Below are 13,927 nucleotides of genomic sequence, written 5' to 3' on the forward strand. Positions count from 1 at the left end.
CCAAAAAGATGAAAGAAACGGATGGATTAACTCCAAATCCACTGCTTATCCTTCTAAATGAAAGAGCAATGAGGAAACTTCGCCCCACTCCAAGCAGCTCCCGCTTGCTGGCAGCCATTGCCCTCCCTGCCCGGGAAAAGTCCCTCCATGTCACAGGTTACTTTAGAACACCCGCACCTGAAAATATCTTTTTTCCCCCATGTGGTGCATCAATTGAAGCTATCGTCTCTTTAAAGAAATCCTTCCAATTCTTCACAGTATTTTATAAACATCATTACTATCTGCAAGGTATAAGAGAACATAGTATTTCCATCTTATAAGTGGGGAAAAAAAAATGAAACAGAAGGTTAGATGGCTTGCCCCAAGTTACAGGGTGAGTTGAATCAGAGTAAATGAGACCACCCCTTTCAGAAAAGGGCCAATCCCGAATCATTCCTTCCCACATTTATCCTTCAGGTAACCGCTACAACCTATCACACTTGTTAAACATAAGGTAAGAAAAGAAACTTGAAGTAGGCATTGCTGTGGGTTCAATACACACAGAGAATCTATTCATGATAGATGTTTAACATGAGGCCAGTTACCTCTCCAACTTCACAGCACACACGTGCTCAATTCCTTCACTATCTTAGTCCATTCCAGCTGCTATAGCAAAATACCACAGATGGGGTGGCTAATACACAGAAACTTATTTCTCACAGTTCTGGAGGCTGGGAAGTCCAAGATCAAGGCACCAGCAGGTTCGGCATCTGGTGACGACTCACTTCCATGTTCACAGGTGGCACCTTCTCACTGTGTGCTCACATGGTGAAGGGAGCCACAGAGTTCCCTTGGGTCACTAATCCCATTAATGAGGGTTCCCCCCATGCCCAACCTAATCACCTCCCAAAGGCTCCACCTCTTAATGCCATCACCTTGGGGGTTGGGTTTCAACATACGAATCTTGGGGACACAAACATTCAGACCATAGCACTGGCCTATACGGCAGTACCATACACCGGGACTAAATTCCACCAGCGTATCTATGAAAGGCAGGAGCACAGGAGAGATGCACACAGCAAAGCACAATATTCAGGCTACAGTGGCTGCCCTCAAAATGAAATACTTACTATACTTTTCCCTGCCCTCATCTTTGAATACTTAAAACATGTTCATTGAAATCTCTCCCTTCCCATGCTGCACGAATTCTCACTGAATCGAGTTTATGTCAGCTCAGGCTTCCATGCTCTGCTTTACAGGCCTCAAAGACTCCCGCTCCTTGTACTCTGCCACCTCCTGTCTCTGCTCATGCCGTCACCTTCATCTTCAACCCCACTACCCAAATCCTATCCATCGGCTAAATGCCAGCCCAACGCCCCGCACCTTAAAGACATCCTATTCCTTCGAAGTCCCAGGTCTCATCTCTCTCACGGCACTCAGCATCTTACCCTGACCACCTTACCTTGTCCAGTTCTTAAGAGCTAAGAGTCTGTTGAAAATACAGACTCCCAGGTCCCAAACCCTGTTTCTATCTGGCTTTTCCCACACCAACAACCAATTCTCCAACTCTACAAACACCAACGGGGTGTCCAACGATTTGATTCAATTCTGGCACTAATGGCCTGAGGCTGCTACTTCGGACTGACCAGCTATAAATCAGGGGTTCCCAAGACCCCCTCCTCAGGTTCAATAATTTGCTAGGACAGTTCACAGAACTCGAGAAAACAGTTTACTAACAATTGCCAGTCTATTATAAAGGACACAACTGAGGAACACCCAAATGGAAGAGATGCTTAGGGCAAGGTGGGGAGGGGTGTTTCTGTGTCCTTTCAGGTGTGACACCTCCCAGCACACCATCCCTGTGTGCTCAGCAGCCCAGAGCTCCCCTAGTCCCACCCACTCCCTTCCTGGAGGTCTTAGGTGGGGCTGAGTTCCAACCCTATAATGGCTTGGTCTTTCTGGTGACCAGCCCCACCCTGAGGCTTCCTAGGGACCCCAGGCTAGGTAACCTCATTAGCATAAACTCAGGTACGTGGGGGGGATGTCTCATTATGAATAACAGAAGACACTCCCATCACTCAGGAAATTCTGCCCAGTTCAGGAACTCTGTGCCAGGAACCAGAAACAGAGATCAAATATACTTCTGTATTATGCTACACCAGGCTTGAGAAAGCAGTGCAACTGCCATCACAAAGGACAGTTAACATCCCCAATACATAATGAGTTCTTTAAAACGAGGGAAACAGACCAAAAACTCAATAGAAAAAAGGGCAAACATATAAACAATTCACAGAAAAAGACCTATCAATATGCCTTAAACATTTTAAAAGATGCTTAACTTCACTCATAATAAGAGAAATGAAAATTTAAATGACAAGGAGATAGATACCATTTTTCACACTGCTGAAAATTTAAACACCTGTCAAGACACTGTGGGGGACGAAAGAAGAAACAGCAGCTCTCACACTTCGCTGGTGGGAGCCTGTGCAGAAGTCTATTCACTGCAATGGTATTTGTAATAGTAAAATATTTTGAATAATTTAAATGTCATTCCTTAGGAGACTGGTCAAATAAACTGCAGTACACTCTCACAGGAGTACTATGTAGCTCTAACTTCTATAAAGTGATACACATTTCTTTCCAGGAGCAAGAAAAAAAAGATGCAAAATAGTCTATACAGTATGCTATTGTTGGGGCAAAAACAAACAGTATGTGCATGTACACACACAGACACATGCCTATATCTGCAAAATGAAACATAGGATGGATAAAACAAATTAATAAAGGAGGGAATTGAGTGGAGAGGCTACAGATTACAGTGAGAGATATTTCAGTATAATTTTTGGTACAGTTTAACTTTTGAACCATGGAAATGGTTTACATATTTTAAACAATCAGAAAGAAAAAAAGGAAACCCTAAAATTGAATACAAACCAAAAACAAAAGTAAACAACTTGTATCAGACACAGAAAAAAATTATTTCAAGTAACTTTTGAACACAATACTCTAACCATACATCCTTGTACATCCTTAGTGGGATATAGTCCACAGACAAAAGAACTATAAAGAAATCCTGAGTTTTCTTAGGTCTGTTGTTGGTAGTGGCATACATGTAGCAATTCTGAAACTATTTTATCTATAAGTAGTATGGAATAAATTGAGTATACTGCTGTTGGCAACAAGATTTTCATTATGGAGAAAAGGGAATGGGGGAAGGTAAGGAAGAAATGTGTTAAGGTTTAATTTTGGGTTCCAGCATAAACTCATGATTGAAAAAAAATCCTTAGAGACATCCCATGACGTAGAGAAAAAAAAATGTCCATTTTCTGGCTTTGCCCACTAAAAGGGTAGGAAGCAATGACAACCCCTTAACGATGGGTACAACTAGTGCTCAGACCCCAGTTTCTAAACAATATTCTCCACTGAAAGGAACACAGGCTCCCTGAGGGATCCCAGGTTTGGGAAGAAAAAAGAGTAAGATAAGCCTGCAACATCTAGTGATCAAGGAAGTGCTCAAAGACCAAAAGAATCCATGAGTCCACAGTGATTAAAAAAAGACCATAGTAAGTTTAATGGTGGCCCCCTAAAACATGGATATCTTGAATCCTAGCACGTGTGAACATGACCTACTTGAAAAAGTATTTTTGCAGATGGAATTACAAATCGTGAAACAAAAAGATCACCCTAGATTATCCAGTTGGGCCCTAAATTCAGTGACAAATGTTCTTATAAGAAACACTCAGGAGACACTTGGCAGACAGAAGATGAGGAGGCCCCGTGACCAGAGGCAGCGGATGGCCCGATGCAGGCACAAGCCAAGAAGCCCTGGCGCCACCGAGGAGCCTTCAGAGGGAGCTCGGCTGTGCCAACACCTTGATTTCAGACTCTGGCCTCCAGAACTGTGAGAATAAATTTCTCTTGTTTTATTTGAAGCCACCGAGCTTGGGGTAATTCACTACAGCAGCCACAGAAAACTAACACAGAGAGTGAGAGGAGAAAGAGGGAGGGAAAGTTCTTTTCAAAAGGATGCTAGTTAATAAACAGAAGGATTTACAAAGTTCGAAAATCATTACGTGCAATCCCCAGTACAGAAATTGGTTCAGACAAGGACATAAAACAGACACCTAATGCACTGACTGGAGAAAAAGATAGTCATAGTTTCTGAGACTCACCCCACAGACTGTGGACTGCAAAATGTACTTCTAAAATGAAACGATGCAGAGGTCACTCCTTCGAGGGCATCACACTTAGTTAGCATCATTCACAGTGGGACCACCCAGACATTACATATCCCCGATGTAATGCCAATTAACAAGCATAATTGTAAAAAATGCTTAACTGAATTTAATCATAAGGAGACAATCAGATAAATCCAGAATGTGAGACATTTTACAAGACAATTGGTCTGGTCTTTTTTTAAAAAAAAAAAAAAAAGAGAGAGAGAGAAACAAATGAACAAACAAAACTTATGCCATTAATAGCTCTAGAAACTTGAGAGACATAATAACCACATGCAAATTGTAAATCTTGACTGGATCCTAGATTTTAAACAAAAACAAACATAAAAAACCCAGAAATGCTATAAAAGACATTTCTGGTACAATTGGGAGAAATTTAAATATGGACTGTATCTTAGATGATATTATTGATGTTAATTTTTAGAGTGTGATAATGGTAATAAAATCATACAGAAGAATGCTTTTATTCTTAGGAGATGTTGATAAAGTATTTAAAGGTTAAGTATTCTGATGTCTGCAACTTTCAAATATTTCAACAAAAAACGTATATATAAAATATGTATTTACTATGAAGAGAGTGCAAGACAGGGCAAATGTGGAAAGAATGAAAGCAACTGGTGAATCCAGGTGGAGGGTATGTGGGTGTTCGCTAAATTATTCTTTCAGAAGAAAGGACAGAAAATAGGTATGGAAATTTTCCAAATAAAATGTCGAAGTTTCACCACAATTTTCGGGTTATCCCCCAACCCCCGAGGAAGGGGGAGAAGATCCCCAGGTCCTATCCAGCAGGTCCAGGGAGAACCCCAGGAATCTGCACTTAACCAGCCCAAGCTGATTCTCACACTCTGGTGAGTCTGGGCACACCACTGGTACAACATGTTTGTTTTTAGCTACCCTTTCTCCCTGAGAGCCCGCTGCCGTCATGATAACGTCTAACTTGCAGCACATCCTCTGTGGCAGCAGGCCAGGAATTGTTTCCCAAGTGAATTTATGAGGGCAATCGCCAGTCACGTGGGAGGTGATCATATTAAGGGCAAAAGTATACTCTAACAAAAGTCCAACCCCAAAGAAGTATGAGGTCTATTACCATAAATGTAAAGCTAATGCATATAAAACATTCTTTTATATGGTTTTCAGGTTTTCTGTCTTTTCAGTGGAGTAAAAATGACAGGAAAGAAATGTACAACTGAAATGCCATCACAACAAAATCCATGATATACCAAAATTTACATAAATATTTTTAGATGACGCAACTCATAGCTTTTCAGAGCTGAAGGTGACAAGATAATGGCTCCTAAACCCCACTAAAATGTCGGAAAATGTCTCTTTTCCCCTTTGACTTCTTGTTTTTGTTGTTTAAAGAATAAATCTAGATGGACAGGGAAAGGGGAGGAGGACCAGCAACCTGCTGCTGAGAGGTGGAATGGGCAGGGCAGAGGGGCGGCCAGAGGAATGAGGGGGACACGGGACCCCAGCAAGCAGTGGAAACAGCCAATTTACACCTAGAAAGGGTCAGGAATTGGCCAGGCTGGGTGTATCTGGAATCCAATGAGGAAGCTGCTAAGACAGGAAGTCTGACTTTCAAAGATGTCTAAGCATGACAACTCCCAGCTCCAGCACCTGCCCTGGCAGAAAACTGGTGGTTCCATGTCTGTAGAGGACAGAATAGGAGTCTCCAGACTGTGGAGCCAGGTCCCTGGGGCAATCGGGTTGCTGCTCAAGCCCATAATCCTGTCCCCACCCAACTCCAGGCTGCAGGTGGTCGAGCCACCCCACTTAGCAGGGGCCAGCCTGGGAGGACAGACCTCCGGTACTGAGGTCAGGAGGCCTCACCAAGAAACGGCGCAGCTCAGCTGAGCTGTCCCTCAGCTCCCCAGTCCCCTGCTCACACATGTGAGCCGACAATCTGAGGAAAGCCTCAAACAGGAAACAGGAAAAGAACCTGGAGGAAAGAGACTCTTCAGCAAGACAAAAACTCAACAAGCAAAACTGTCATTAGGAGAACACAACCATGAAATGAAGACCATGTTTTAGTTTTTAAGAAATTGAGAGAACAGAAAAGAACTCTTACACGTGAAAAAGGACAACAAAAATAAAATTTAGGAAAAATCCGTACAAGAGTATAAATGCAAAGATGGGGAAGTAGAGCTAAACTTTAAAATGGTGGAAAATAGGAAACAAAAGGACTGGTCCAGGCAATTCTATATCAGAATAAGAGTAATTCCAAAAAGAGAGAAAACAGAAAATGGGGGGGCAGAGGAGGATCACCAAAGAATAATTCAAGAAAATTCCCCAAACTGAAAAGTGTTTCTGGGTTGCAAGGACACAAAACTACCCAACATGCTGGATAAAATGGCCTAGCACTGTGGCTTTCTGAATACTGGGGATGTATGAGTCAAGGCTTTGTTAAGCCACAGCAACAGGCAACCCAAAAACCCTCAGAGGCTTAAAACAACACAGATTTATTCTAAGTTTTTTCAACTGAATGGAGTGGACGGGAGGGGGCCGCTGCACCATGAGCACCATCACCTTGAACATTGCTAGTTACCAAACCAGAGCGAAAGAAAATCCCGGCAGTAACTGACATTTGCAGTTAAATGCAGGGTGCAAACGCGACATGCGGCACTTCTGCTCAGCTCCTGGGCAGGCTTTAGGCACAGCCCTGTGCACAGTGTCTATGGAGGCCACCAAGCAGGAGGGGTGGGGAAGGACAGTCCTGCCCCAGCCAGGGGCAGAGGGCCTGGAATGTGTAAACACGGACTACCAAGGGCAAAAGACCCTACAATCTTCCAGAAGAAAAAGGACTGGCTTGAAGTTCTTCAACAATACTGGAAGCTAGAAAGTAATGGATCAATACCATAAGAACTCTGAAGGAACATTTTTTCTAGAATTCTACACTATCAATCTATCAAATAGGAAGGCAGAAAAGACACTTATGGACAATGCCTAGAAATTCAACTCCTGCCACATCCAAACCAGAGAGTGAAAGAAGAAAAGAGGAAGTCAGGAAATAGGAGCCCTGCAGTGAGCAGGCCAACAGGAGGGGACTGAGGCTGGGGCAGTCCTCAGGCACATGGGCCAGGTACAGAAGGCTCCAGGGGCCCCACTTCCTGGTGGTGTGCTGACAGTGGGGGTGTCCTATGCTAATCGACACCTTGGGGCAAGACGCAGACAACCAGTAAAGTGTCTGGAGTTGGATCCGCCATCACACATAAAAAGTAAAACAAATTAACAAGCCAGCCAATTATTACCTCCAGAGAAAACAAAAGGTAACGTGTAACATGACTCACTTTGAATATCATTTACAAAGTCATACTTGTGAATACTTGATGTTGATCTCAAGATAACACCGCATCTACACAGGGATGGAGAGCAGGTGTGGGGAGAAGAAAGAGAATAAACAATTATCCTCCAAAGAACAAAGTCACTAGCTAATGCCTACAACTGAAAAATCAGGAAGCAGATGATGCAGCAACACAAAGATAAATGCCAAAATAATCAGCTAAAAGAAGTGATGTGCTTGCTTCTGGGTAAGGGGAAATGATGGCAGGGGATACTGTTTAACCTAATAAACCCTGCAGAGGCTATTTGCCTATAAACTATGCAGAGAATATCTGACCTTTTAAACTACATGTGTATTAAAAAACAAAAACACTAAAGGTAACTCCAGCTGAGTCTCTGCCTAGGAACTACCTAGGAGATTGGCATGATTTTTGATTCACTACAACTGAGCTCTTCCAATGAACTATTAGCACTGCTTTAAGTGCGACGATGGACTGAAACACCTAAGACAATCCTTGTCCTCAGGAGTGGGAATTTCATTGAGGGGGGAAAAAAACATATGCATGGAAAAGAACTCAACTGCAATGCAAGCTGGCATGTGGTCATCCCTCAAGACATGGTGCAGAAGAGTTATGTAGTGACAAGGAGGGAGACTCCAGTCCTGAGTAGGCAACAAAGACTTTAGGAAAGATGAAAGAAGTAGAATGAGAAACACTAACAGAACTTGAGAAAATGGGAGGGCATTGCTAGAAGGAAGGCTGGCTACCAGTGACGGTGTGTGTAATTTGGGAGTGTGGACAGTGTTTTCACAGGTGAGATTTTACTGGTAACAGGCAGGGCAAGGTTATTAATCAGGAAAAGCAGAGATTAGAAATCACAAGTGTCACTATTGAGGGACTTCATTTGCACCTCCTTGGATACTATCAATCAGAAACCCTGTAACATTTTTCTCTGCAAAGTGGCTCAGACTTAATATACCTGCTCATTATTAACACTGCCTCCACCCTAGTCTTAAATCATGCTGAAATCACCCATTTCGTGGGCTGCCAGCTCTAGCCGTCTTCCCAGGCAGCCTCATCACTGTACTGTTTTCACATTCCAATGACACTACCTCTCTTTGCATTCCTAGAATCGTCCCTGCTCTTGGCTGCCACAGGACCTCTGCACACACTGTTCCTTCTGGACTGTGTTTCCTACTATGCCCCCTTTGTTAACTCCTATATATCCTTCATTCCCAGTTTACTCCCTGATTGCTCTCACTCAGGATCAGGAGTTCCTGTCACAAGCTCTCACATTCCTTTCCTCCACACCAATTTGTAATTTACTCTTCATTTGGATGATTATTCAATTCATGCCCACCTCACCCTCTTGGCCAGTGGCTCACAAAGTGGGGTCTCAGACCACATCAATAGCATCACAGGAGAACCTATTAGAAATTCAGATTCTCAGGCCACATCCCAGACCTACTGAATCACAAACTTGAGGCAGGAGGCAGCAATCTGTGTTTAAAAAAAAAAAAACAAAAAAAAACCTCCAGGTGTTTCTGATGCACACTCAAGCCTGAGAGCCACTGTGCTAGATTACGCAGTTAATGGCACAGACCAGGTGTTTTCATACCCATGGTGTCACCTGCTGCCAACTTCAGCAACAACCAACAGTAAGGAATTGGTAAGATTTCCTGATCAAATGAATGATTGGTGAAAACTTTCCATGGCTCTGTAAGTCCCCTCCCTTATTAATTCTAAACCCCCAGGAATAACTTCAGAATCCCCCAAAATCAACACTGAATGTCCAAAGACCTGGGTTCTAGCCACAGTTGCCAGACTGTTCTAGGTTTAGACTTAGGCATTCCATCGATTACTATGTGTGATTATCCATAAACTTCCTAATCTCTCTGGGCCTTTATTTCCTCACCTCTAAAATGGGAATAATTACGGCCCCTATTTCCTACCATTGTTGAGATAATTAATGAGACAATGGCACTAAGAATCATGACTACATATACGGGGTTAAGCACTTAACAAACTTAAGTATTATTATTGTCATAGTAACAAAGAAAACTTAAAACTTTAAGTAGTCTTTCCTCTTGAGTTCCAGCTTTCTTACTCAAGATGGACCACACACACTTCAGGCCAGATCTCCCTCCCTTGCAAAACTACTCACATCTAACACCCATTGCAGGCCTGAAACCTTCCCTAGCAACCTAGAGTCCTGCTACAGCTTTCCCGGCTCCACCTCCCGAACAGCTGGGCTGGAGCAGACAGACTGGGTTGTACTCACACTTGTCTTCCTAGAGCTCAAATGAAGTCACTTCAGTTAAGTGAAGTCCCCACTTAACTCGGGAATCAGATCTTGGTAACTCAACCGGTTAGCAGGTGGTTTCACTTCAGTGTGTGTCTGTCTGGGTGGCTAGGATTCAAACGGAGCTCACACAGGGAGCTATTTCTACTCCAATTTTGGTACTCGGCAAGGCATTAATAGCAGCAATTAAAATATTCTCCCATCGAATAGATCTTAAAAATAAAAAGCGTGGTTTCTCCCTTCCCTAAGAAGCAGAAGGTCCACCACTTGCCTGCAAAGTGCCCCTCTTAACCCTGTCTCCAGGCAGCAGGCTGTGTGTAAGATGACAGAAAACAAGAACCGCACACAACAAAACCACGGGCACGCCCCGCCCGGTCACCGAGCTGTGCCTCCCTGCTGGCCCCGGGGGACACCTGGCATGGGGTGCCCTTTCGCCCGGACACCGGCTAGGGCCGGCAACGCTTGGCTCCCCAAGAGTTAAATGCTGAGTAATTTTCCTGAGGAACAAGCAGTGGGAGCGGGGGCTCTGCCAATGGCAACAGTATTTTTATCCTACTTAACCAACACGGCGGCGCGGCCGCGGGTGTCCCCAAGGGTGTCTCCGCGCGGCACGCTCCGGAACCGCCGGCCGGGACCCTCGCTGGATCCCTGGGCGACGTGGACAGCAGCGCTGCCGCCTTGTTTCACGAGACCGGGCGGGGGGCCGCGGGGTCAGCCGAGGACGGCTGCGCTTTGGCCGTGCGGGCCCGGCGGTCACCGCGCCGGGCAACGGCCCCTCCGCCGGGCCGCCAGCTCTCCGCGCCCGGGCCTAAGCGGTCGAGGGTCTGCGCCCAAGTTGGGCAGCTGCTTCGCTGCAAGAGCGCAAAGGGGTGCGAGCAGAAAGCGCACGTACAGCCCGGGCGGGGTGGGACACGGGGCTGCAGGGGCGCCCCGGGGCCCCGACAGCCCGCCGCCCGGCCCGCCGCGGCGCGGAGGAATGAATGGGGCTCCCTAGCCGGCTACGGGCGCGCACTCACAGGCGACGTAGGCGAGCAGGGCGATGCCCAGCAGCAGCTTCATCCTCCTGCGGTTAACGGCAGACACGAGGCGCAGCAGCGCCTTGCTCACCATCCCCGGGAGCCGCGCCGGTCCAGTGCCCTGCCGCGCGGCGGCCCGCCTGCTGCACAATGCGCCGCGGCGGCCGCCCGGGACAGCCCCGCCCCCTGCCGCCCGCGCGACTCCGCCTCCGCGCGCCGGGCTTCCTGCCGGTGGGACCACTGCGCACGCGCGACTCCGCCCCCACCTCCGGCTCCGCCCCCCATTCCGCGCCCCGCTCGCGCCTCCTCTCCCCGCAGGCGCAGTTGCAGCCGCGCGCGCCTCTGTTTTCGAAGAATGTGGCCTAGTGGGCTGGCGGGGCGGACGCGGCGCATGCGCGTCCCGGTGTGTTTTGCTCGGACGCTTGGATGCGTCCGGCTGAAGTGCGTCCCCGTAACCGAGAGCGGCTGCGGTCGCCGAGCTTCCGAACCACCGGGGCGCGCGGTGCGCGCTGTAGTGTTGCTGTGGAACGAAACACATACTTCTGCTGAGCTTGGCCGTGTCTTTGAAGTTCTTTGAATGCCTTGTTGGCTTCTTAGTTCTAATAGCGGCAGTCAAAATGATAAATCCCCTGAACGTTGCCAGAGTCAAATCCGGCTGCATTTTTTTCTCTGCTGTGATCGACTGGGATGTCTTTATTTTAAAAATAAAGGGTCTTTTATTATTATAAAAAATATAATACTAATCGTATAAATTTAGCATAAACTAGGAAAAGGAAAGTAGACATGAAATTGCACCGTCTTTGCCTAGAGAAAAACCGTGAACGTTTCATCGTGTTTCATTCCAATCTTTTAGCTGTGTGTATCTATTTTAACATAGAGGTGAATTGGGGTGCTGTACTGATTGCATAGGAGTTATCTGAATTTATTTCTTTGATGAGCATTTATTGGATGCCTACTAAAAGCAAGGAGGTGTGTCCAAAGATCCACAGATAGCAGAAACTCATCACTGGATCCACAGAGAGCTGGTCCAGAGAGGAGAAAAGACAGGTACACACAGATCTGATCTGAGTGATGCCAGGTCAAGAGAGACCCCTTAAAGTGTTTGGGAGCTTCAGGATACAGGTGCTGATCTTCAGCCACAGGGAGAAATTGGAGCCGGGAGTGGCGTTGCTAAACCCAATGGAATACCCCCTTTAGAAACCTCCGAGAATATTCATTACCATAACTAGGAATAAATCAAAGCAGTAATATGTCTTTAAAGGTACACAGCACAAATGCTGTGATTTTCTGATAGCACCTTACCCCATCCCATCCCTCCCCATAAATGTAGTGAGAATAGCTGAATAGAAGGCAAGAGCTGAGCAGTTTCACTGAGGGCAGAGCCACCCTGCTTTCCGTGCCGCTCACAACTGGAGTGGCCTTCCTTCCAGAAGCCCAGCTCCCTGTCTCCGAAGTATGCAAGGAGGCTGCCAGGTGACAAAACACCTGGCATGGGAGCCAGAGGCTGGAGCTTCCAGAGGGGCCAGACCTCCAAAGCAGACTGGTTTGGAGTAAATTGATTTTTGCCTCTGAGTCTTTATTTCCTCATCATTGACATTTTGGGTTTAGGTTATAGCCGTGGTTTTTGAAAAGAGAAAGTACCAACCTAGAGCGAGTTCTTCCCATGCTATGACTCCATGGTTTTTAGATTAAAGATCAGGAGCAGAGATGGAAGAAAAGATTATGTTGACATTTGACCTACCAGCAAAATCAGACAGAAGCTTCTAGACAGATTTCAAATATATTAGGTTGTAGGTAGGGTTTAATTGATAAGTATCTTATCAATTTAAGGAGATCAAAAATTGTGGAGTATTTGCTATTTTTGCACAAAGCTCCTTAAGCCCAGCACTCCTAGTTGAGTGTTTTTTCTGCTGCTAAACACTATTGCCAACTTCTCCTACCCCGTTGGATTAAGTATACGGAAATACTATTAGCAGCTGCAGTTAAAGTAGCTGCTGCTGTCATTACTGCCACCCAGAAGGCAATTGGTGTCCCAAGACCCTGATTTTCAGCTCAAACGCAGCGAGAATTGGGCAGTAAGCTATAGTGAGTATGTGCCCAGTGGAGGTAAGAAGGCCTAAGGGAAAGGAGATGCCCCAGAGACCCTCCCAGCTCCACTGGGGACCATCGGTGGCACAGGCAGCACACTTTCCTGTGCTCCTTGCAGCCCTTGTCTCTTCCCAGCCTGTCCCCACTTCCCCCAACAGGTTCTGGGCTCATCCCCCTCTCCCCACCAACTCCCTCATTCTTCCAATGGATATGTTAACACTATTTTTAAGCAATTATTACACAAGGCAGTGTTCTTGACACTTAGAGTAATTAAAAAATGAATCATAATATGGCTTCTCTCCTAGAGTGTTCAAAGCCTAAGGAAGGGAGAAAACTAACATTTATTAAAACCCTAAAATGTGCCAGGGACTGTTACGCAAGGCGCTTTCACTGTCATTTAATTCTTGTAATAGCCCTGTGGGGCAGGGTTGCTGCTGTTGCTGCTGTCTTTTTGTTTAATCTTTTTAAAAATAATTTTTTTTGTTTTTTTCTTTTTTTTTTGTTTTTTTATTATTATTTCAGCATATTGGGGTACAAAAGTTTAGTTTACATATATTGCCCTTGCCTCCCCACCCACCCCCTAGTCAGATTACAAATAATTTTTGCATTGGCAAATAGAAATTACATATATTTGTGATGTACACTATGATGTTTTAATACATGTGTACATTATGGAATGGCTAAAACCAGTAATTAACATATGCATTACCTCACATACTTATTTTTTGTGGCAAAAACATTTAAAAATCTTTCTTCATAATTTTCAAATTTGTAATACATTATTATTAACTGTAGTTGTACAATGGATCTTTTGAATTAATTCCTTCTAACTGCCATTTTGTATCCTTTGACCAACATCTTCCCAATCCCTCCACCTCCACACCCAGCCTCTGCTAACCACCATTCAACTCTCTGCTTCTATGAGTTGGTCTCTTTTAGATTCTACATGTGAGATCATGTGGCATTTCTCTTTCTGTGCCTGGCTTATTTCACAAAACAATGTCCTCCAGGTTCATTCATCTT

General features: G+C 45.3%; 1 protein-coding gene across 2 annotated transcripts in view; it reads right to left on the reverse strand.

Annotated features, from left to right (window-relative positions):
* UXS1 (UDP-glucuronate decarboxylase 1) overlaps positions 1-11,047 on the reverse strand; it is an 84,217-nt gene extending 73,170 nt beyond the window's left edge. Inside the window, exon 1 of one of the 2 annotated variants that reach the window (XM_045550353.1) lies at positions 10,817-11,047. In XM_045550353.1, the coding sequence (XP_045406309.1) occupies positions 10,817-10,910 (94 nt within the window). In that variant the 5' untranslated portion in view covers positions 10,911-11,047. The remainder of the gene's footprint in view (positions 1-10,816) is intronic. The other variant, XM_045550352.1, reaches the window with a different exon arrangement.
* Between the last annotated feature and the right edge of the window lie 2,880 nt (positions 11,048-13,927).

This window comes from Lemur catta, chromosome 4, assembly GCF_020740605.2.
Source record: "Lemur catta isolate mLemCat1 chromosome 4, mLemCat1.pri, whole genome shotgun sequence".
Classification (NCBI taxonomy): domain Eukaryota; kingdom Metazoa; phylum Chordata; class Mammalia; order Primates; family Lemuridae; genus Lemur; species Lemur catta.